At 47.0% G+C, this 25,392-nt stretch overlaps 1 protein-coding gene across 9 annotated transcripts in view; it reads right to left on the minus strand.

The window, feature by feature from the left end:
• The window catches only part of CREBBP (CREB binding protein), a 94,764-nt gene extending 75,053 nt beyond the window's left edge, over window positions 1–19,711 (minus strand). For 4 of the 9 annotated variants that reach the window (XM_035549090.2, XM_035549085.2, XM_035549089.2 and 1 more), the window contains exons 1-2: window positions 19,393–19,597; window positions 5,009–5,721 (exon numbers count right to left, since the gene is read on the minus strand). In XM_035549090.2, the coding sequence (XP_035404983.1) occupies window positions 5,009–5,721; window positions 19,393–19,477 (798 nt within the window). In that variant the 5' untranslated portion in view covers window positions 19,478–19,597. Of the gene's footprint in view, window positions 1–5,008; window positions 5,722–19,392 lie in introns of all 9 variants that reach the window. The other 5 variants (XM_035549092.2, XM_035549086.2, XM_035549087.2 and 2 more) reach the window with 4 other exon arrangements.
• Window positions 19,712–25,392: the final 5,681 nt, after the last annotated feature.

The raw sequence follows: 25,392 nt of genomic DNA on the forward strand, positions 1-25,392 counted from the left end.
CAGAGTGTTTTTGCTGTTGGGTACCTGCATACCCTTATTTGAGCGAGACAGCTCTGAAGTTACTGAAGAAAAGGTGATTCCTTTTGCAGAATTGTAGAGAGGCATTACGTCTCAGGAACATATGAAATAGAAAACACCGAAGAGTCCTACTCACCTCAATGGGACTTTACTGCTTCTTAATGGAAAGAGCTAAAGTAGCAATTAGGTGAATCACTGGCAAAAACTCTTACCAGAGTGCAGAAAGGAGATTTGAGAACCATACAAAATAAATAGAAACTTTCTGAAGTTCTCTTCTAATTTTCCACAGGCTTTGATAGCAGTATTAGGAAGACGGGAATGCGTCTCAGCAAGAGACTATATACCATCTAATCTCCAGAAACACAACTTCAAGCTCTAGCTGCCAGCCACAACAAACTACATGAAGGCCTCATCTCCCTCATTTGGAAAAGATGAACTCTCACAGCAACAGAAGAGCATTAGGCACAGAACACGCTTGCAATGAAGTGCTCATTTCTATGGAAGCAATAAGCCATCTGCTTAGCTTTGCTACCCCTTTAGATGTTCAAAAACCGACAACCTTCAATCTTTTGAAACAACCCTAATTTAGGAAGATTTTCTAGATGGTTTGAACACATTTTCTGGACCTAATGGACTTTACAGAAAACAAATTACAACAAAAAGGGGCAATTCTACTCCTGTTAGAAGTCACTGTGACAAGACAACCTGTTCCTCTACCCCTACCACGTGATACTTGTTCAAAGAAGAATCCTTCTGCTCTTTGAATCCGATTTTTTGAGGAACTTCAACCGAAATGAAAACTATCTTTGTGACATTCATTGTCCGAGAAAACAGGGCCATAATCCCAAAGTTACAAGCAAAATTGTTTCAGGAGAGGAGTCTGGCAGTGAACTGAGCAGAGAGAGATACTATAGCATAAAAAAGGTTTCCTCAGCGGTTTCCAGACAGGTCAGTAACTCAGGCAGGTCAAAATCACAAGGCAGGCACTCTACACAAACCTGAAAATGCAAATCACACAGTCATGGCCAGTGAAGAATTCAAATCCTTGCTATAGTAAGCTGCTGTATCTTTCATTCACAAGATCTTTTCAGTGCCTAATCCATTCCCTATTTCCAAAAATATTCTAGGCTATCAAGAACATGCTACGTACTCCCAAGAAAACATGACTATGACTTCAATAACTATCGTTTTACTTGTATTGACAGGTTGCTTCTTCTGGAGGATCATATGAAATATGAGAAATCCTTTGCTCATGTCTCTATAGACTGAGGAGGCGTTTTGCTTTAATCTCTCCCTACTGACGGAGAAACATTAGCCCTGATGCCAGCACCTCACAGCCTTCTGATGTGGAGACTCAGCTATTTTTCATTCCATTTTCATTTGGTTAAAGTTTATCTGCCACCTTCAGCTTATGCAAGCACGTGCATCATGAATTTGAGTTACCATGAGTTTCTGGCCTGCTTCTCATTGTCAAGAGCTGCCTTAAAACAACAGGTCCAGCTTAAAAGGAACGGTATTGGCTTAAGATGCTCCAGGTGAAGTGACTCCCAGTTACTTCTGAGAGCAGGTGAAAAGATAGGGTTCTTTTTAATCCCTCTTACTAGGGAGAATTGGTATAAATTCTTGGAAAGAATTGGTGTAATTGGCATATTTTTATACAAATATAACGCACGGAAGAAAAATAGAAAAAGCAAAGACTTACACAATGGACTTTCCTTGATTAGTCACTTACTAAAAAAGGGTTAGAACAAACCACCACGGAAGCAAGGTCTCAACCAGCAGCCCTGGTCCCGAACTACGCAGGGTCACGGGACTGCTACGCACTGCACGTAAACGTGCCGAGCTACGGAAAACAGGCTTGCAAGCCTTACTTGAAGCATCCACTGCGACCGAGGAAGCACAAATGACCCCTGGTAAAACAAACCCACCTCAAACGAACACTGCATAGTGAGCACAACGCTAATCCACCTACAACAGATTCGGCAGGTCAGGCAAGTCCCAACGGTCCAGCAGCTCCCCCCCGACTGCCCCAGGAACATCGGGGCAGGGCAGAGCGCACGTCTAGAAAGCCTGGTGCGGCAGAGCAGCCCAGGCACAGCCTGTGCAGCGCTAGGAACCTGAATGGAGACAGTTCTGACCACGGGGATTTCCAGAGACAACACAGATCCGTAAGAGAGCTCTCGTGCCCTCCATCTGCACGTGCTTAGACCTTTGTCAGCGGATTAAAAAAAGTAAACCCAGCAGAGGGGCTGCAATCTTACCTAGCTATCAGGATACTGAAAATCCTGAAATAGAACAACTAGACTGGAAATAAAAGAAATCAATCAGTGATGCACATCACTTAAACATAATGAGAAAATCTTGGTTTAAGACTACTTTTTTTAAAAAAAATAAAAATCTGCATTCGTATTTCCCACCTCCTTCCCTTAAGATACATTGCTATAGTTACCACCTAGAGAATTTGTTTCCTGCCTTGATGCAGTTCTTCCAGCATACGGCAGCTACATTTTAAACAGTTTACTCCAGTTAGGCAAATCAGCTGCCTCACCATTTTAATTGCTACTCTTCAAATCTTTTTACAGCGTGCACATTAAGTGGTAAACATCAGGGAACAGGAGGTGAAAAAAAAAAAAAACAAACTAACCCACATTCTCCTTCAGCAGAAATTTCGGTTTCAGAACAACAGACAAACCCACCGAAATATTTATTTTTCTTAAAAGCCTTCATCGCAATAGGAGCACCAATAAACAAAAAAAGCTAACACGAGCACCGTTGATGACCCTATTAGGACAACAGACTGGGGGACAGGAAGAGACTGAACAGGATGCTTGTCCTCAAACGCCAATGCGAAGAGGCAAAAATGGAACGCTTCTGCTTGTCAAGAAGAAAATTCAGGGAGAAAACCAATCACTCCAAAATGGAAACATGAAATATTTGTGTAAAACATCTCATTTGCTTGCTCTCTTACCGAAAGATAATTAAGATGTAAATAAAGTAAAACTTTTATAAAAATGCAATGCTTTTAAGCTTCATCTTGTTTGGCAAGAGATGGAGGTCTGGAAAAACACCAAGTCTATTTTTTCAAGTTTGCCAAGGTTTTAAAATTGTTTTTTTCTTAAGTGCTAGCACTTTCACAGAAGCGCTGTTTTATCACTTACGCTCTGTTATTAAGTAGTCATACCTTTTCAGTTTCTCCAAACAATTCTGCTTCTAAGGCCTCCTGAAAGCACTAATTTTGCTCTAACCTGTTGGAAATGCATCACCAGTGCTGAGCACAGCACTGTGTACAAGAAGAACTACTGACATGCATAATAGGGGTACTTCCACTACTCTTTTTCAACATAATCCATGCACAAATTAACTTTACTTCTTGAACCTGAATCACGCTGAAAACACCCAGACCATCTTCCTCAGCTGGTGAATCCCACTTGCAGCTGGCTTCAGGCTAAGACTGAAATCCTTGAAAAGTGGAATTTGTTCTGGCCTATTCCTTACCGGGGTGGGGTTGCTTAAAAGAAACCAAGACATCACAGAACCTCTCCCAGCAGAGCCATATACATTCAGTCAGGTAAGACCTTAGGCAAGTCCCTTTGCTTGGGGGTATTCTACTTAAATTAGTTCACATCAAAAAATCAGTAGTTTCATTGTGTAACTGTGCAGTGGCTAGGGAAAATCTACTCCTGAACATGGATATCCATAAATTTATAGAAATAAGCTATGCCAGGTAATCAGAATTTGCCACTCTTCACCCAAATTACAAAGAAAAAAGAAACAAAAGGGAAACTTATTTCTTTCTGTGCAGACCAATCCCTCCACATGGCAGATTTAACCGATCTGGATGCTAGAGACAGGTGCGCTCACTTTTACGTGCTATGACCATCACCCAGAGCACAAACATGTCTTCCTTAAGCAACGGGATCCCTTTCAGTGCCAATGGAATGTTTTTTGTATTTTTATTTTCAAAAACTAAATGAAATGTGCAGTACTGCACAAGGATGGCAATATTTCTTGAGAGTACATGGACTTGCTTTTGTCAGGCAATGATTTTTTTTTCCAGAATTCTTAATGCATCCATTAAGACTCTCATGTTAATAAATTACAATGATAATGACTAGCAGTGTATGGATAGATAAAAGAGTAGAGATGGAATTCTCTTCTGTATACCAGAATAGAGTAGTTTTGCCATCAAAATTCCAAGAAGGAACTACATCAAAGCAACACAAACAAGAGATGAGATGCACTGCTTCCCAGCCAAGGCAGGAGGAGCAGCAATCTCCTTCTCTAATCATTTCTCTATGCTTATAACCAGGCAAGTCAAGAGCTAAAAAGCAATGACTGTGTCAAGCAGGGATCAGAGCAGTGTCCAAAGACAAAGGTAGATACTTCCACGCATATATACTCCCTGCCCCAATCCGTAACGGCCCCTGAGTTACTTCTTGCCCAGCTACCACCCTTCCCTTTTGCAAATTTTGCACTGGCTTGGCAATCCATGTGAAATTTAATGTTTTCAGATCAGTGCTTCTGTATTTGAAAAAAAAAAATCACTGCACAGCTGTTGATAGCGGTCCTTGACAAGAGGACCAGTTGCTGTATCTCTGCCCCTTCAAACTCAGAGCTCTAAGATTTCACGTTGCTTTAAATAAAGATACTGCCGCCTGGCAGATAAAATGAGATCCTGCACAGAAGTAATAATGTTTTCTTCTCGCAAGTTTAATCTCTTATTTTCTAATTCAGCCTGCTAAGATACAGCGAAGTGTTTTTTAAACAAGTGCTTTCATTTCTGATCACATGAGAAATACTGCTTCAACCATATTCCTTTCATGATATCACTGCCGACTGAAACCGGTAACTACAGACTCAAGAAAGTGCATTCTTTAGTTCTGTTGCAGAAAAAAAGTCCATTATTTTTTTCCTTTTTCCACACGGGTATTTAGAAAACAAAAAACTCACAAGTGCAATAAATTGGATATACTAAAGCATATATACATACTTTTGTCATTGCTCCTGTCTGTGCTGTGTTCAGTCCGGTGTGACCAGCCATCTGTGGAGATACTTGGGTTAAAGTCTCTGCCAGCACACTGCCTGCATTCCCCTGCATGGCAGGGGCAGAATATTGCATTCCTGCTCCCCTTCCTCTTCCAGCTGCCCCAAGAGATCCATTCATTACCTGCCCTTGTCCTTGCTGAGGCTGATTCATTAAACTGTGACCAGAATTACTGTTGAGAAGGCTCTGGTGTGTCTGACTGAAATTAGTATTCATACATATTCCAGGTCCAGTCTGTGATGTTGCAGGGCTGCTTGTCACCATCCCCACTTGTTTTTGTGCTTGAGAGTTCAGTGTTTGTGATGCAGGTGTGGTAGGTCCAGAGGTGCTGGCTACTTGCTTTGCCAGGCCTGAAGCAGACGAATCTCCCTGGTTCAAAGGGCTCTTACCCATAGCACCCAGATTACCAATATTAGCACTGTTCGGCTGCCCTTGAACTTGACTACCAACTCCCTGCTGGACAGGGCTATTTGAGTTCACATTTCCAATTCCTGGGTTTAAGGAAGAGCCGCTGCCTCCCCTCAGAAGTTCGGAAAGTTGCTTGTGTTTGGAAGCTGCATCTGGAACGAGGTTCCCACTGCTGTTTAAAAGGCCCAACTCGCCATTGGGGATCAGCTCATCAGGAAGATCATTTTCCAAGTCAAACAAAGATCCAAAATCTGCAAGTTAAAACAGAAACACAAGTCAGAAAAACACAAGTAAGTGACTAAAATATTCACCTACACTACTACATACTTGTCTTGTATGTAGTCAATGTCACACGTTAAGGCCTAACTTCACCCAAGACTGCCAACGTTGGTGGCGAGTGCCCACTGACGTGAACTCTGGCACCCTTCAGAAAGCACAGTCCCGGATGGCATACGGTGTACACGCAAAATCACAGGGTAAAACACAGGCCAGTAAGTAGGGTTTTTTGCATGATTTGACAAGACATTATACCATGCTTAAGAAATGGAGGTGGAATGAACAGCGTCATCTGACCTAAGCCCCAAATTTTTTGTTTGGGCTAAAAGAACACGGCAGAAATATCAAGGGAGGTTTTCCAATTGATGTACTCTCCCGACAGAGCTATCACATCACATTATCTGACCTCTCGAGTAACCCCATTTCATCCAACAATCCTACCTCAACACTGCAACTTATGTTTGCGTATGGCCAAAGACTTCTTCCAGCTACGCTTCAATGCTTAAGCAAGAGAACCACTACATAGTAGTTTGCTCCCAGTCTCTCCTATAAATGCTTTCAATATCCATTTCTTGTCATTTTTTCCCCATGACGTACTACCTCAAAGGATCCTGAAAGACACTCAGCATTTTCTCCTCCTAATGCCCGAACAGCTCAAATAATTCAAATTGCTCTCCAAGTGCCAAGCCCTCATTTATCATAGCCAATATTGACAGAGGTAATCCACACGCTGTCCAGATGGGCAAAATAAATCAATCAATCCTTGAAGGAACTGCTTTGACTGGCTGGAACACCAAAATTCATTAAAATAAAAAGTTGTGTTTTGTTTGTTAAAATTAGCAGCTCAGGTTCACTAGAATGTTTTATTACACATTGTAAGTGGTGTCTGTAACAGTGTTATTTTAGGTATTTAACTAGAAACAGAAAGTTATCTGATTGTATATAGGTACTTTTTAATTACATATCTGAAGACATGAGGACGAGTGTATACATCCAGATTAACAAGACGTATCAGCAGACTAGCCTCAGTTCATCAGAGCAGCTGTTCAAACCTGACACACTGCTGAAAAGTTTTCCAGTCTGCAGGCATGATCTAAACCAACCACTTTTTACTATAACATAACAGAACTGTACTGAAATGTTATTGTGCCCCTGGAAAGTGAGGCCTGAAGATCCTAGCTCCTCAGAGTGAGAAAGACAAAATGTTTCTAGGTTAGAGCAAACAGAAGTTCTCTTCTAAAGAAGGAAATCCCAAATGCTTCATGATCATTCAACTCACTCTTCCACATTCAACTCACTCTTCCACAAGGAAAAGCTAGCGCAAGACTCAGGCTGCAGAAGCGCCATAATCTCATTCAGGAAGCAACAACCTGGACCACACCAAGTGCATTAAAAAAAAAAAAAAACACAAAACAGCAGCAAAACCCACAACCCATTTCACCTGCATCACACAGCTAGGCTGTATTACCATTAACTTCCAGTACAGTGGAACACAATGCATGCCATCAGCATTCAAATTCTCAGTTCATCCTAGCTAGAGAAAAATAAGCCCACGTTTTAGATGTGCTGCAGTGACCACGGAGCGACACCAATCATCTCAGTAACATGCACAAAAACGTTCGATTCACCCCTGTATGAGGCTGCACATATCTGGCCCTGAAGCATCCTTACAAGCTTGCGGGAGGCTGGCTGTGACAAAACGCGCTACGGCTCAGGAAAAGACCTGTTGCCTTGCAAGCAGGGAAGGAGCAAACCAGTATTTTCTTAAGCCAATTTTGTTCATCACTGAAGTATTCTTAGTTTCTCTCTTATTTGCTACCCTTCGGTTGTTCAATTCACCTTTTGAACATCTTTTACAAAAACCCCTGGTGTACTGCACGTTTTGGTGATCGCTTCATCATCATCCCTCCTCCTCTTTGCACACAACCGCTGGGTGTTGGGTGCCTCTCCCATACCCTTTTGTTCCACCTTTCCTCTCCCAACAGTTCAGATTTAGCCCCACACACGGCCCCGAGAGCAGCTCCTCTCCAGGCCGGCAGGGCCCTGTCCAAGACTTTGCCTTCCTTAAGCACTTCTGGTCACCCCAGCTCATCGGGCACGTTGAGGCTTAAAGAGCTTGTTCAGGGAACTTGTGTAAATCCCACGAATGCTGTTTTTCCAAGCTTCTGCACTAAAACTGCTCGTTCTTCAAGAACAAAAAGAGCCAGCCACGTGCGTGTGGCTGTGCGCGGCCGGAGGGAGATGAGCAACAAAAGGAGAGGGGAAAGATGTTGCTACGGCTAGAAAAGAAAAGAAACAGAAGTTTTTTTCCAGTTGTATTTCAAAACAGGATGCTGGAGTTGCAGTGCTCAAATTTTTCTGTTTCACTGGCTGGACTCTTAACCGTGTTGCCAGAGCCAAGGACTGGAAATGTTTTTGCAGTTTATGAAAAGAGTGAAGCAAGCATTTGGGAATACTTAAAATATTCTACCACTCTTAAGCTCCTGTAAAAAGTCTATACATTAATGTTAGGCGTGGAAAGTTTACAACTCTGCCTGCAGGAAAATACAAAGCAGGCAAACAGCTTAGCATTGCAGCCGTGTAAAAATTCACCAAGTATTCGAGTTCAGGCAACGATTAAATCAACACGAGGCATTTCACAGTTACACAACAGAAAACTAAAGTCTACTTAAGCATGTCTGCAACATGCTATGAAGATAAGAGATTGTCTTGGCAGTTATAAATACATGCACTTATACACATGTAGAAGTCTGACTTAATGGGAACGACCCATTTCTACTAGTAGCAAAATGAGAAGTGACCTCCCCCCCATCCTCACAAGAACATAACTGATCACGTTCTCGGTGCTTCAACTATTTCTCAAAACAAACAGCATCCACCAAAAGCCTAAAAAAATAAATATCAAGAGATGCCCGTGCATTTAAACAAAGTTATCCGAACCAATGCACAAAATATACCCAAACAGAGCAGTCTTGCTCCACTCACCGAGTTTTGCACCCACTGCATCTCTCAAACCCCCTGCTTGCTGTCGCGCAGAAGAACAGAACAGTTCCGAAGGAGGTCAGTCTCCCTTACCCCACAACGAACGCACTTATTTCAGTGCTCAGGAAGTCACAGGCTGGAGATCTACATGGTAGCATCTCTTCTCCAACACAGCACTTCTGATCGCAAACATCAACACCTTTCCTTATCTCTGCTAACATAAACCCAAATGGCCTCTAAAAACAAAAAGAGCCAAAACCCACAGATACCGCATCTTTTGGAAGGGAAAGAAAAGCACTGAACCATCAGAACCCACCCACTTTTTCCAAAGGGCTCCTTTTCCAAATGGAGAATTTTGTGTTCTCTGAACATCTCTTTTCACGCACGGGAGACAAACACATTCCCCTCATTTCAGTGTTATGGGCTTAAACGTAAGTTGTTTGCCATCCTGTACAACGCTTTCAGCGGCCATTAAAACTTTTTTTTTTTTTTTAAAGAAAAAGTTCTGTTTCCTCCCAGACAAGAAACCGTGCTGCATCCTCAGGCAGAACACGTTCATCTGCGTGACTACTCGCAACTGTTATCAGGAGATTCTTCCTTAGCACACACATCCAACCAACACGTTTCAATGTCACCAGCTCTCCCCCTTGGCTCCTTTAGGCCAGCCTGGAGAGGTGACACATTGTAAGGTATTTCTTTGTCGTATGTTTAAGATGGTAAGGCAGGTGGTCAACTACCAAACTCAGCTTCAATTTTACAGAGCTATCTTCGCTTGGACGTGATTGGGAGTTTCCCTGCCACAAACGTCGACTGCCCATCCACGGAGTCGATGCTGAAGTCACCCTGGAAGTCCCGGCACACAAGCAGTATTTTCACTGTGCCTTTCTTTTCATGCCAACAGAGCTGTTACATTTCAGTGAGCCCAATTTTGTTTTGTAAGGCTTCTTTCAATCATGCCAGACCCCAGCAGACAAAGCCTCAACAGTTCAGAGCTGCAGTCATTCCCTACAATTCGATGTCAGGTAACTCAGCTCAATAGCCACACTGTTCGGTGCAGGCAGCAATTACCACATCCACCCCAGCCTCCTTCCGAGGTTTGAGGATTCTGTAATTTATTGTTTCATAAAAGACAATTAGCACATTTAAAGTTTTAAGAGCAATTAAAAATGCCCTCGTAGAAAAAATAAAATTTCCAGTAAGGAAATTTTACATTAGCGACTTCACCTAACGAGGCATGCAAAAAGACTGACGGGCATCTGACGCTGGCTTGCAGCTTTCAAAAGCAGACCACCGCCTTCTCAGAAGCTGATGTTTAGCGACCAGGCTGTGAAAGCCAGCAACGAGGGACCTGGGTGGGCTGAGGAGACGCCAAAGACTGGGTGGAAGGGGTAGGGGGGAAAACAAGGGATCCATTAGCGGGCATATGGATGAGCCCCAACCAGTTACAGCTTGCGTAACAGGAGATTAGAATAATTAACTAAACTTCTTTCTGCCCAATCGTTTGAACTACTTGTATTTGGGATGAGAGAGAAGTACTGTTTTGGTTTGCTCATTCCTAAATTAGTGGATTGGTCAAAATTCAAATACATCGATACACAGAAATGAGCTTCACCTTCAGACCTTCTAGCTACTTGCCCCCAGGAACCTCATTAGGCTAATTATCACAGTGTTCCCTCGCCAGAGGCAGGGCTGCTGGACAGAAGGGACAGCAGGAGGCTGGAGGCCAGGGCCTCCCCTCACCTCACGTCACTTCGGCTCCAGCACCCGGCCCCTTCCCGGCAGCGTTTCGCTGGGCTCGGTGCAGCTGATCGACGCGCTCCCTGTAACCGGGGCTCCTCTTCATCTGCTCCCGGCAGTGCTCTGCAGCAGGGGGACACCCCTTCCTGGGGCCAGCCTTGGAGGCTGGAGTTTGGCAGCACCCCGGCCCCCAGCCCTCCCCTCTCGCCGCGCACCCACCCCGTATCAGCGCGTCCCCCAGCGCTGTCACCTGCTCCAGGCCCTTGATAAGGATATCAGTGCAGACTCGCTCCGTACAGACCCCTGCACACTCGCCCCTCTTACTGGCCTGCAGTTGAATGCGTCCCACTAAGTACTACTTCCTGAGACCAACCATCCAGCCTTTTTGTTTTCTGTTTGCTTTTGTTTTAAAAACACCCACCTTAGCCATCCACTCATCCGGACCATAACATCCCGAGTTGGAAGCAAGGACATTCCGGGGGATCAAGCTGGAAGCCTCGCTCAGGTTGAGGTAAATGACATCCACTGCTTTCCCCCCGGCCCAGTCCTTTTAATCACAGAAGGCAATCAGGCTTGTCAGGCATGACTTAACCTTAATAAATCGATGCTGACCGTTCCTCGCCCAGAGATTTTTTCCCCGAGAGGACCTCCCCCCATGATCTTCCCCGCGACGGGAAGCAGGCTGACCGGTCTGTAGTTCCCTGAATCGTCCTTTTAGCCCTTCTTGAAAACAGGCCCAACGCTTGCCTCCTCTTGCTCTCCTGCTGCTGGGATTTGGGGCATGGGACACTGAGATGGAGGCATTCGATGCCCCTGTGCTTCCTTTACAACTTGCCTTCTGGCGAAGCACACTTCTCCACAAATGAACACCATTCAGGGTACACCTAAGCAGTGATAAGTTCCCAAAATCAATTAATTTTGATACAAAATCAATTCTGTATGTTCCAATAACCAAAAGGGACGCTACCAGCTTAGAATATAGTTAATCTTGAGAACAAGCAAAAGTAATTTCAAGCTCCTAAAAAAATCTCTCCCAATCTATTTTTATAAGACTTCAGCAACTAAGTGACTTTTCAAAACTGAAGCTCATTACACAAAGCAAACAAATCAAAAAGTTAATGAAAAAGGAAAGAATCTGTTCGTTCTCTGCTAGCCTCTGCTGCAATACTCCTAAGCTATCAACTCAGCTTTAAAAACGCTCCCGACTGCAGCCCGACCGCCAGACCTACTGCTCAGGAAGGGAAAAGCAAACGCAGCTAAGTCCCCTAAACCACAACTGACGTGTGTGACACCAAACAACTGCCTGGGACAGGGAAGTTCAGCTCCTCTGCCCCCCTTCTTTCTCACCTCCCTGAAAAAAAAGAAAATGGTATAAGCTGAACCCCCTGTTTACACTGAGTTTGGTTCCCAGCCTCTCTTTTTCCACTCGCACATTGTATATCATCACGTCATTACCTCATGTTTCTCTCTCTGCTGTACCTATCCAAACCACCCCGACCATCTCTCTTGCTACACTCACCATGAAAATACAACGTGCTAAAGGTCCGGAAAAACCTAAGGTACTAACTTCAGAAATAATCACTGTTTTCAGACCTACTATGCTTCTACTAGAAAAAGATGTTACCACCACCACACAGATTACTTGAGTATTCCACTACTAACACAAAGTAGTACACAAGGGGATGTTAAATGTACCTGGCACCAAAGTTCATGTACAGAAGAAACTATGCAGAATGCATTCAGACAAGGAGCTAGTCTCTTCTCTTCCCAGATGCCAGAGGGGAAAGAGAACACCAAAAAAGCAGAACAATCCCAACAAGAACGCTTACTCTGGTCTACCCTGGAAGTACGGGATGGCAAATGATGGATTAACTTTCCTTTCCTCTGGTCCTACAGAACCTCTCCATAACTGTTCTTCCCTTTAACTGCTTCCCAAGGTGTCTTCACCGAGTGGACACTACCGCTATGCCTGCTCTTGCAAGTAACTGTAGATCCTCCCCAGCAGCAGCACCAGCACGGATGTGACCGCCGCCACCCCGCGCAGCAGCGAGTTTCTGTGCCGTGAGATCAGAAAGCTAGGCAGGATTGGAGAAGCCAAGCAATCTGCCTACCGACACGGAGACAACTGCACCGGTCGCATTAACTTTTCTTTCAGGAGATCATCCTGATTAAGATTAAATATTTTAGGGTTCTTGGAGCACTTTAATGGAACTGGGGTCTCACTTTCTCCTCCTATCACAAACACAAGCATCTTTTCTGTTGCCCTATTTTAACAGCTGACAAAACATTAATGTTCAGGACGACCATTTAAAGCAAAATCATCTGAGAATCCAGTAATAAAAAGCGAGCCCTTGCTTAAGGCAGCATGAAATGCACACCAGAACAGAGTGTCAGCATGAGAATGCCTTCGGTTAGCTCACACAACTGACAGATCCACTGCTTCATGCTAAGGCTGTGCCACCCTCACTGCACATCTGGAAAAAAAATCAGCAGATAGCTCACAAAGATGTGAAATATCTTGACAAGCAAACTTTAACTGTGACATTCTCTGGCTGGAGACTTCTTACCAAACACACAGGTTCACACAAGGTGTTTCAGATTTTAAATCTCTCACTCCTGCATCCTGCCCACTATGACTGATGGCACGGGTGGTGAGAACTCCATCCTAATGCTGCCTTTTAGCTCAGGCTGCTTCAAACGTTCCCCCTTCAGCTGCACAAGTCCTTCTGTGAAGTCCTCACCTTTGTGCACCTTCTGTAATACAAGCCCAGAACAGATCTATTTCTGCGAAGACTGAAATGGCAATGATTAATGTGTATTTGAAGCAGTATTATGAAACAAAAAGAATTAAACATTATGCAAGACTACAATAAAACAGGCAAGTTTTCTGTCTCCTTTGTGATTTATAATAGCTCAAAAATCACGTTTCCTTTCTCTTTGTTTTAATGCCGTTTTTCCTCCCTATTTCTGGTACCAAATTACAAGCAAAGGGTGGTTTGTTCAGTAATTCAAATTCATCTGTGCAAGAACATACAACACAGAGTACACCAAACGCACATACGGAAGCAACAGCAGATATGATTTTTTTTTTTTTTTTACTTTTAAATAATTTCACTCTAAAAAAGCTTCCAACTATAACTAACTGTACACAAAAACACAATACCTGCTCAAATCTGTTTTATTGTAAAGCACTGATTCAGAACAGCCCCTGCTCACTGCCTTCTCATTAATACTTTCCTTAACGGAGTCTATGAAACTTAGGAAAAAACTTCACAGCCACTACAGAACAGATCAGCACTTGAAGTTTCCAGCTTTCTTCGCCCCATTAGATAACGCCACGCCGGAGATGACACAGAAGCTGCGTCACCCGTACAGCGACACCCACTAAAGCAGTCATCAAAGCGCAGGCCGTGGCAAAGCTGGGCGGGCAGGGAGAGAAGCTTGTGCTCTTCAGGTGCGACGCAGACGGAGGGGCTGGAACCTCAAACCCCGCTTTCCTTCCCCCTGTGCAACAGGCAGCTGCTGGCCCAGATGAGGACCTCAGACGCCCGCCAGCAGCGCAGCCCCAGCTGCTCCCTGGGAGGCTCACTGCCTAGAGAGAGTAACTCGTGGGGCAGCGCCAACGCCCTTAGCATGTCCCCACAGCACTGAAGAGGACCCTCAGAGAAGCAGACAGCTTCACGTCCCTCTCTATATAAATAAAGTAGTTGCAGATCGAAGATACTGTATTTATCCAGCGCTCCAAACAACCAGAAAGATTCTTACACCTCTATGGCGAGACGAAGCGAACCTCTGGTGCGTCTGTGTGCTAAAGATTGAGACTCTGAGTTCCTTGTGATTGTGAATGAGCCCTGATAATGGAAGTTTCAGTTTTCTTTTGATTCACACTATGATTCTGCACAATATAGTATTTGTTGAGACATCTCTATTAAAGAAAGTATTCCGAATAAAAGATTTAGGTTCTCTCTGTATCTTAGACATCTGAGAAGACAGATGGAAAACATAACATATGTTAAAAGGAAGATTTACAAAGCAAAAATTCTTGAAAGTGTAAACCAAATTAGGATGAAAGTGTCAGATTTCTAAGTTGTCCCACATGCTTTTTTATTGTATAAGAACAAACCCCAGGTTTTTTCAAATCCTGTTTTTCGACTCCCCCGATTTCTCATTAAACTGCAGTATTTTGATAAAACAGCAACATTTTTGCTCGCATTCTTCTCTATTAGCAGGTAACAACAGAGAGCAAAGCCTTCAATAGAAACAAACACCAAGGATAGGTGGATTTTTTAATGTGAAGTTACAGATAACAGTACTGGAACGCAGCATGTTGCTGTGGAAATAATTAGTGGCACTGGACTATGACTCCAAGGGAACATTCAGCCAGAATAGAAAGTGAATAATCTGCAACAGAAAACTGGGAATTATTTCACAAGCTATCAAGAGATCTCCAGGGTACAACAAAGACTGACCCCCCCGAGCACAGCCTTTATTCTCGTCTGGTGTTGGCAGGGCTTCTCCAGGAGCCGTGTTAATTTTAAGTCATGAAGAAAATGAATGAATGTGATAAAATCCCAAGCATATATGCAACTATCACTCAAAACATGAATAAAAAAGCAAAAAAAAAAAAAAAAAAGCAGGGGGAGACAACTGTATATAGACTGTCACATACAATTAGACTGGCAGACCTTCTGCTCAACATTTTCATCTCATGCAGATGTTAGTGTCAAACTCCTTGGAGAAATCTACAAAAATCTCCCCCAGATGAGAAACTGTAGAAAACCCTGCTATTAGCAGTGCTTCCTGAATTGGCACAAACGTGCTGCATTAGATTCTCAACAAGCAAACCAATTTCTAATCTCTCGAATCTCTTGGCCCAGATGACAACTGCTGGCACAGCGCTATGCAGGTCAGTCGCTTCAGGTGCAAAGAAATGCAACTTGTGTCAAACTTCAGACAGCTCACAAAGTAAACACTTCTGCTTGGCATGACATCTCTCATCCACCATTATACATATATGGCAAGAAACAATACAGCCATAAAATATCACACGCTGCATTTTTCCCATCCCAGCTAGTTACAGCGCAAGTGCCACGAAATAAAGGGCATTCCCGTGGCAAGTCAGAACTACACACGTGCCTTCACCTACTTCTTTTCAGAGAAAGCATTTCTTCTCCTGATTTTCTGCTTAGAAATCCAAGCCTGTTCGCTTACTGGAATTACCCTTTTTCTCGTCCCAGAGAGAGATGGAGAAAGCTTGCATATAAAAGCAATTTCTTACTGTTACAGCGCGCAACTGACAATGAAGTTTTGCTCACGTCATGTAAAATGAGCACACCGATTAAACAGGCTTCCGGGAAACTTCTCAGCTACGCAGGAATGAACCCTAAAACACGCACACTAATGCTCTCATGCGCATGAAGTTTGGCTTTAGATAACTGAGCAATCAGCTCACCTGAACTCCCAGCTAAGTACAGGAACGCTAGCTGTGAAAGCCTGGGTGTCTCCGTTAAGTTACTTTGTTTGAAAGGCGGACCATCTCTTTTAAAGCTAAAAGCTGAATCCCCTGAGAGATACACCTACCTGGTTTTTGGCATACTGCAAGAGAACAAGATCAAATCAGGCCGCGTACTGAGACACAAACTCCCCTCGGTGAAGTTCCGTAGCTCACCGGGAGCTAAGCAGAGCTCTGCTTATCTCAGCACAGGCGAAGACACGTGTGACAAGACCAGTCTTTCCCCAGCGTTAAAATACGGGCACCGCAACGCTACCACACCGGGCCGTAAAGAGAACGTGAATTACTGGAGTTCTCAGCCTGCAGCTTTCGCAGCAGCTGCACCACTTAATCTGTTTATGATCTGAAGCTGTGAAAAAAACATGAGAAAGTATGAGGTGCAAATCCAGCTCTAATGGACTTTTGAAGCTGCTCATCTCACCTTCTTTCCAACCTCACCTACTTCAGGAATACGTTAACTCAAGCCGCAGTTCAGGACACCCCCTGCTCTGGCCCACATTATCACTTGTCACTTCTGGAACTAGCACAGCCCTACAACTGCAGAAGGCCGCAGGGTACGCAACAAATTCCGACAGATGCGTTACTCACGGCGCAGCACACAACGCCACCGAGCTAGCTATCTGCAGAGCGGCGGTGACAGGGCACCTGAAGAATGCTGGCTTTACTGCCGCTCGATGCAGGCACACTTTGCACAACCTACGTGCAGAGTTTAGACCAGGACCAGCCCAAGAACGCTGCCAGTTCGCTGCATGTTCTGCTGAGCGATCAATACCGGCAGCATTTGGAGCAGTAACACCACCCACCATTAAAATAACATTCTGCCATAACCAAAGTTTCTGCAATTCTACTTTTTGTATTAAACCCTTGTTTACCCTGCAACACGCTAGATCAAAATGCCTCGTAACAGTTTAAATAAATAAGGATACAAGCACTTAGGTATGAAAACTATTATGTATCTAATAAAGAGGTAATTAGACAAAAGCACTCCTCCTACCTGGCTAGATAAGGGAAAATCTCTCCCACGGATACACCAGCGTGTGAGCCAGCTCTTTGAGTGCTGCTCGGTAACGGTCAGCTAACAGCCCCGAGTCTCAACCTTCCTTTCTGATTCAAAGGGCAACGAGACGACTGCAGAATCTGACTATCGCGAAACCTTAACCATATTCACAGCAAGCCTTTCTGTCATCCCTCCAGTTCTCCTGCTTTCTCTTAGCTCAGACGTTTGTTTTAGCTGCTTTACGGTACGCAAGCAGACCGATTTCGACTGCACAAACTTCGCTACGGTAAGCTAAGGCGCTCTTTTTACCAGAAAGATTAAAGGCAGTTAAAATTTATCCTGACAAAAAGAGTTGCTTAACATTACCGCATCAAAGCATAAGTATAAACAGGTGTGAGCAGTTGCGTTCTGCTGAACAGTCAGGCCTGCCACCAGACCCTTCGCCATCGCGCTGCTACACTCACTTACGAGTGCCTGCAGGACCCGGGCCTTCGTGTTCAGCAGCAGCACAACTTGGCCTACCAAAACGTCTTTCAAGCACGTCCCCAGCACGTAAGCTGCAGCATCAAGTGGCATGGGTTTACGACTGCAGCTACAACTTAGTTAACCATCCCAGAACTCACTGCCTGCCCAGGACGCAAGCTGCACGCACACCTACACAAAGACAACTTCCCAGGTTGTCCCAAAACTTGTTCATTTGAGCCCCACCGCAAGAAAGCGGGCAGTTTCAGGTTCAGGAGCAGGTATTTGATAGCAGTCACCACTCATACTACTTGCATTGCCCGATACAATGCATAGAAGTGTGCAGCAATCTTTCCACCAACAGCCTTGGCTGCTAGGATCGAATCTAAAGCGTAGTTTTTGGAAAAAGCACCGCCAAGTGCACGAACATACCTGCGCTCTCCAACAGAGAGGCATTTTGCCTGGGGATCATGGCACAAGACTATGGATGCAACCCTACTTCTCCAGAATACAACATGGGGCTTTCCGTCCCTGGTGGCCGAAGGCCCCTCCGCTGTGCAAAACTTCCCGCAGATACTGGAGCCTACATCTCTAGCGCTGCACAGAGCTCCCCGAGACGCATTAGAACTTGCTGAACAGGACGTAATTATGACTGAAGCATTCCAGAACAGACCAAGACAACTTCAAAAAAAAAAAAAAAACCATTCAGCTTCAAACAGCCTTCCCTGGCTACCTGTACAGTCTAAAGGTCTGAGGAATTTCAGAAAAACCGTGCTTTTCCCAGGTTACTGTGGTGCATTTCGTAGCAACTTACGTATCAGCCTTCCCTATGGCATTCTGTCACTTCCACAAAAGAGATTAACGCCGTTCGGTCACAAGACCTCACCTAGATATTTTTCTGCCAATTCTTACTCTTAATACTGTTTCTTTTTGGCATGTTTCATTTCTTGGGAGGTTGAGAAGAAAAAGATTTCATGAATTAGAAAAAAAAAAAAGCCTGAAGTATCTGTAAGCTACTGCCAAATGCACACTAAGCAAACTGAAAAAAAAAAAACCACAGAATTTATCAGCTCAATTATAGTAATATTTTTTTCCTATCCATAAAAAACACAGCAGGCACACCACGATTAACTTATCACCGACCCTTCGACGAGATTCAGGAATCTCTGAGAACAGAGGTGCAAGTCAAACACACTACACGATCCTATGAAGGCACTGCCTCGGCGATTAAAACGGAACGCTTCAAGACTTGAGTACACGCACACACACGCTTATGCACACACGTGCGTACTCGCAACGGGCGCACGCTTGCTGGAAATGAGAAATTTTGCTGCGTTTTATCACCTACGAACCCCCTCGGACAAGGAAAGCACGGCGAAGACGCTACGCGACGTGGAGACGAGTCGCAGCTACCGCCGGGCTGCCGGGCATTTCATCACAACTTGAGCGCCTGAGCGGGTCTGCAGATTTATTATTTTTTTTTTTTAATTTTAAATAGGGAAAGAGCTTGGAACAGGTCGAACCGAGCGCCTTAAACCTGCCTCACCGCACTCAAGAGATGGGAGGGGGGGAATAGAAAGAGATGGGGGGGGGAATAGAAGGAGAATAATACTAATACATATATTAAAAAAGCAGGATAGGGATGTGGCGTTGAGTTTTTTTTTTTTTTTTTTTTTTTTTTTGCTCCGCAGCACAGCCCGGAGACGCAGAGCGGAGGGGGGGGTACACAGAAGGGGGGGGGGTGAAGGAGAAGCATGGGGACCCCCGGGGAGAGGAGGGGACCCCCGGGGAAGGGTGGGGACCCCTCAGAGAAGGGGGGCGAGCGGGTGGGCCCGGCGACCGTTCGTCGCCGTACGGCGACGAACGGTCGCCGGGCCCACCCGCCCTCCCCTGGAAGGTGGGGGAACCCCCAAAACACCCCCCCACACCCCCCCCCGTCCCTCCCCGGGGTCTCACCTGTGCTGTCGCTCGCGGAGAAGCCCGGCGAGTTGAGCTTGGCTCGCTTGGGGTTGGGCGGCCCGTCGAGTAAGTTCTCCGCCATGGCAGCCGCCGCCGCCGCTCGGGGCCCGTCCCGAGGCGCTCCCGGAGGAGAAGAACGAAGGGGGATGGCGAACAACAGCGCCGCTCAGTGCCCGGCCGCCGGCGGCCCCCTCTCCCCCATACCCGGGGCCGCAGCAAGGCCGCAGGGAGGAGGGCTCGGGGCGGGCTCGGGGGGAAGAACCCAAGCGCCCCCTCCCTGCCGGCCTCGCTCCTCCCGGCCTCTCCCCCGCCCTGCCGCCGCCGAGGAGGTGCCCGGATGGCGGCTCCGGCAGTCACTCGGGGAGCATAGCGGGGCCTCCCCCCCCCCCCCCCCCGCCGCCCCTCCTCGGCCCTCCGCGATGCCGGGGGGGGCTCGGCCCCGGTTCCCGGTCCCCCGCCGCCCGCTCCCCGCCGCCCCCACTCGCGGCGAGCCGCGGACCCAAAACGGGGGGGGGGGGGGGGGGGGGAAGGGGGGAGCTTGGAGGGGAAGGGAAGGGAGGGAAGAAAAGGGGAAGGAAGGGGGAGGAAGGCGGGGGAGAGGAAAAAAAAAGAAAAAAGAGAAAATTGGAAAATTAGGAAAAAAAAACGCCCCAAAACAATGAGCGCGCCGCGGTCGCCGCCGCCGCTCCCGGTCCCGCTGGCGGAGCCCGACGGGCCCCGTCCGGCGCTGCCCCGCGGCCCCGAGCCCCGCTGCCCGTCGGCGGCGCCCGGCGCGGCTGCCCCGTGTCCCGGCGGGCGGCCCCGCTGCCCCGGCCCGGCCCGGCCCGGCCCCGCTCCGCTCGCGCCGCGCTCCGGCTCCGCGACAAGATGGCGGCTGTTGATTCCTCAATTAAAAAAAAAAGTTTTTTTTTTCTCTTCTCTTTTCCAGAGACCATGGGGGCGGGGACGGGGCGGCGCCTGCGCGCTGCGTCACCGCGCACCGGGCACGCCCCCCCGCCGCCCCCCGCCGCCGCCGCCGCCGCCGGAAAGGCGCGAGCGGCGCCGGAAAGAGCGGAGTTCGTCCTCAGTTGCTCCGCGGCGTCCTGGGGTGGGGGGGGGGCGGGTGGCGGAGCGGGGCGGCCGCTGTCGGCTTGCCCTTCGACGCCCCCGTGGTGCCCGCTCGCCGCGCCCCCCCCTCCGTCTCCCCCTCTCAGTTCCCCTCAGCCGCCTCCTCCGTGTGCCGTCCCAGTCGTTCACCTCAGCCTCCCCCGCTGGCCTCGGCCGGGCACCTCGCAGCACCCCCTGTTGCCCCCTCACAGTGTGCCGCCTCACATTGTGTCTCAGTGTGGCACCTCACAACATGTCCACTCACAGTCCCCTCAGTGTGCCCCCTCCATGTATCCCCTCACAGTGTGCCCCCTCACAATGTCTACCCTCACAGCGTGCCCCCTCACAACGTGTTTCCTCACAGTGTCTCCCCTCACGGCCCCCTCACTGTGCCCCCTCACAGCGTGTTCCCTCACAGAGTCTCCCCTCAGTCCCCTCACAGCATCCCCCCGCATTCCCCCTTCTCACTGTCCCCTCCCAGCCCCACCACAGGTTCCCCTTCTCAACGTCCCACTGTGTCACCTCTCAGCCCCCCAGCACCCTCAGGACCTGCCAGCCCGTGCCCTCCTGCAGGGCTTTGGGGCAACGCTAAGGCCATGGGGCCTTGTCCCCCCTGTTGCCTGTCTGCCTGTTGTCCCCCCAGAATGGCCAGCTTCCCTCAGCACGCCCCTGCGCCTGTCCTCATCCTCTGCCCCCTCCAGCCCTGTGCCCCTCATGCCACAGGGCTTGGGGACACCCCACACATGCCCTGCCAAAACACCCGCCCCAGTTGGTGCCCCCAGCACCCAAGCCTGGGCACCAGCAGCCAGCGAGAGGCTGCTGCGGACCCGCTGAGGGTCCAGCTTCCAGCAGGCCCAGCGTCCCCCGGTCCCTCAGGGACACCTGTCCCCACCCTGCTGGCTGGCACAGCCGCACACCAGGGCATCGCTCAGGCACCAGGGGCCGAGCCCAGCGGGCGGCGGCGCCAGGAGACGGCTGGGGCTCCTGCCTTTAAAAATGCCTGCACTCTGTCTAGACAGACTTCCCTGGCTTAAACAGGTTTATAGGACTGGAGCTCATATGCTTCAGTGGATTTCCATACTGGTTCCCAACTTGAGAAGCAGGTCATATAAGCCCTGGTGACGTGGCACGCCAAGGTAGTAGCAGATCACCTTGTACCCAAACTAGTTGCTTGGGGCTGTTTTCATCCCCAATATGTTGACATATCCCCAAAGACCAGAAACTACTGGAGGCCAGACTGGAGAAGGGCACTGGGACAATGTCAATGAAATCCATAAGCTGAGATGGATCAATCAGCAACTTTGCATTGGTTTAAAGGAGATCTATAATGACACCTTTTGCAAAGGGCAAGTCTCTCTTTCGTTTACTGCTAAACTCGTATTCATTACATTTACTTTGACATTTACATGCATTTCATTACATTTACTTGCAAATTCAGTATTTATTTACATGGTGCCTGTCCATGCTGAGGTCTGACTGTAATCACGCACAGGAGGTCTCTTATAGGCCTCTGCTTCTACCACTACATTACTCATTAGTTACACAGGTAGCGTTCCCTAGTTATGTCTGCCATACAGACATTTCCTTCGAAAGCAGTGTTTCTGTATGCTTTAGGATAGGTCAGGGTGGGACAGGGCTTAGTGTTTCACAGCGGCTCCAGATGTGAATGCTCTGATTCTGAACTGGTTCTTGCACCAGAGACACCAGTCCTTTGGGTGGAAGGCTCAAGGTCAGTCAGTGAGGCACTTGCTATGGAAACACCACTGCTGCAGAAGCAGCAGAAGCTGGTGGGCACAACGGGCCACTAGCCCTTGGCTTCTGGTCTTAGCTAAGCTACTACCTGTCTGTTTCAAGTTTAGGAGCAGAAAAATGTCTACTTGTCCATCATTTTAAAAATGAGGGCAACACACAGAGGAACAGTTCTTCCCTTAGGCAAATAGGGCATCTAAACCACTGAAACAAGGATCTGCTTCTGTCCAGCAGTGTTTCACTGTAATATAACGCAAATGCCCTGGTTTAGGTCAAGGGACAATGAGGTGGATGGATGGAAATCAGGTCAGATTGTCTGTCTGTCAGGCACAACAGAAGACAGCAGTGCCCTTTGCTATCTGCTACCTGAACTTTTTAAAAAAGTATGGTCTGAACATTTTGAACTGCAGCTAGCACAAGTTATTGCCCTTGCCTTGCCCATTACATCACTTGTGGTCTTGAAAATGAAGGACTCGCTGGAGCGGCTATCCCCACGAGATACCCATAGTGTTTTGCCCCCTTCTATACTGCTGCAATGACTCTACAGCTCTGGTCTGAAGTCGGGATGGGGATCTACTGATGGGGACAGAACCTGAGTGGACCCACAGCTTTTCTCCAGGAAGGTGTTTATGCTGACTGACTATAGACGATGTGCTGGTGTTATACCAATACTGCAGCTCTGACTGTACAGCTACAACACACAAAGCCCAGATACACCACCACAACTCTAACAGCAGCTCGTGTACCAGTGTGCCTACTAGGGCAACACTATGCTCTCGGTGCTGGGAATGGGGAGCAGGTGGAAGCAGGCCATGAGTCCTCTCCCACAAGCTGGGAGAGCTCCTCTACCTGGCCAAACCAGACTTGCCACATAAGCAAAATCAGAGGGGGGCTTTGAGTCCTGGGGAGTGGGAGAGGAAGGAGGTGCTTTGGAGGAAGGGAATCCTATACCCTGGGGCAGTAAAGCAGGAGGAGGATCCTATTGATGCTGTCTTGCAGCTTCTCCTTGTTGAGGTCTCCTTAGGGTGGCCCCAGCTGCCTCCTGCCATGGGATCAAAACAGCATGGGCTTCGTGGCAGGAGTGAGTGGAAGAACTTGACTCTTATCCACCACCCCTATAAATAGAGCTATGATAGCTTGCCCAAAAGGCTGCCCGAACAGTACTGCAGAGCTTGGGGTACCATGACCCTTTGTAATAATGCCCACTGAAAATGCCAAACACAGAATGAGCTCAAGCAAATACGACGATTTTGTGAGAAGGTACTGCGTAGCAAGCGAATGAGCCTCGTACTCCAAACTCGCACCCAGTGTTCCCAGTCGCAGATCCCAGCTCCCCACTTGCCCAGCCAACAATTAAGCACTTGCATAGATTCCTGAGGACTTCATTGGTGGTGCTCAGGAGCCACCGTGAAGCAGGTGCTTAATGGATAACCCCTTTGTTCAGGGACTAGTTCCAAAAGAAATTGCATAATAAAATCTGCACTGCTGCAGCCCATTTCCAGACTTCCTATCGCCAAAACTAAGCTGCTTAAAGACACTGTTCCCGAGATCTATCTTCCTTCCTCAGCCAAAACATGGAAGTATCATTTCTATAGCATACAACCCGTGATCCTTTCAGCCAAACAATTAACAATGTTTGAATAACTTCTGAGGAGCTCTGCTCTGTAACTTGTAGTCAACATGGCATCATCCGAACAGTCCTAACGGGAAATAAAAGGGTCATTTTTTCGTGGGAACATTATGTCCCGGCATTTGGTTGCCTTACCTGCCATATTTGCTGCCAAATGAAGCTGTCCCAGGCAAAAAGATAAGCCCAGCATCCGTTATCTCCACTCCTCCCAGCTGCTGAAGAAGGTGCTGCCTATTCTTCCTCCAAGTACATCTGTCTGGTTAGACACACCCTGCACTCTTGGGATTGTGGAACAACTTTATGTGACATAACTGCTGTTTCTGGCTTCTGATTTTCATTGTATGTGTGAATTCTTGTTGTGTTCAGGAAGTGGTGGTAACCCCTGGGACCGCAATCATAGTGCTGTTTTGTGTTTAGCTAGATGTCTGTGCACTTCTGCAAACCCTCAGTTCCTTGGGCTACGGAGCCTAACTAAAATCTCAAGTAGTCTGCTTGCTTCATTTTCTCCAAAATAAAATATCTGCAGGTGGCTAGCTGTGCTTCATAGGTGCCAACCTGTAATGCAATGCTGTCAAGTATCAGCCAGACCTGATTCTGCATTCCTTGTCAATGTGTATTTATCATTTTAAAGCAATTTCCTACCTACAAGTTGAACAAAGTCTAGTGGGGACGGGATGCAAGCATGGTTATTACTGAGGGCTGCTCAAAACCCTGCCCATTGTCTGTCAAGACCATCCTCTCCACTGGCATAACTCTGGTGTAGAGGAATCATCCATTTAACAAGTAAGGCTCTCGCTGAAGTGAGAATAACAGTTCAGGAAAAACATGCAGTCCTCTGTCACCAGCACAATCATGTCTCTCGCTCTGCGTGGTCCTTTCTTCTTATGTCCCAAATGTGAAGTCCTTTTGCTGGAGTTGGCCTGTCATTTTGCCACGCCTGACAAATTGTTATGAAAAATCTGTATAAATCTGTGTTTATATTCTCATCCTGGGCTCTTTCTCTAGAAATCATGGTTTGCACTTTGTCTGAGACAATAGTCCATTTGCTTTTCTTTTTTTAAAAATTATTTTTAAGTCAAACTGCTATGAAAAATGTCTGTCTTTGGACTCTGTTACACTACAGTTTTGTCTGTATGCCACCAGCTCTCAGCTTCACAGTCAGTTTGAAAATTGTATTTCTATCCATAAAATAGTAATCTGTGTAATCTCAGCAAGTTCCATGTCTGCCAGTTCCCTCTTAGCAGTTGCAATTAGTGGTTTATGGGAGGCTTCAGCCAACACAGGCCAAAATAAAGACATGAAGCTTTTTTTTTTTTTTTTTTTTTTTTTTCCCCTGCAGATCCTGGTGAAATATTCCCCTTTCCTAAGCACATGGAAACATGGGGTGCCCTGAGGTACACTTGACCATTCAAGATGGATGATTTCAGAAGTTTTTGCCTCCCTGCTCTCCGCCATGTCCCTCTGTCAAACACAGTCCGGTGTGCCAGCTTAACCCCAAATTAATGGCAGCCCAAGTTAACGTGCTGAGCTGT

The sequence above is a fragment of the Cygnus atratus genome, chromosome 15 (genome assembly GCF_013377495.2).
Source record: "Cygnus atratus isolate AKBS03 ecotype Queensland, Australia chromosome 15, CAtr_DNAZoo_HiC_assembly, whole genome shotgun sequence".
Classification (NCBI taxonomy): domain Eukaryota; kingdom Metazoa; phylum Chordata; class Aves; order Anseriformes; family Anatidae; genus Cygnus; species Cygnus atratus.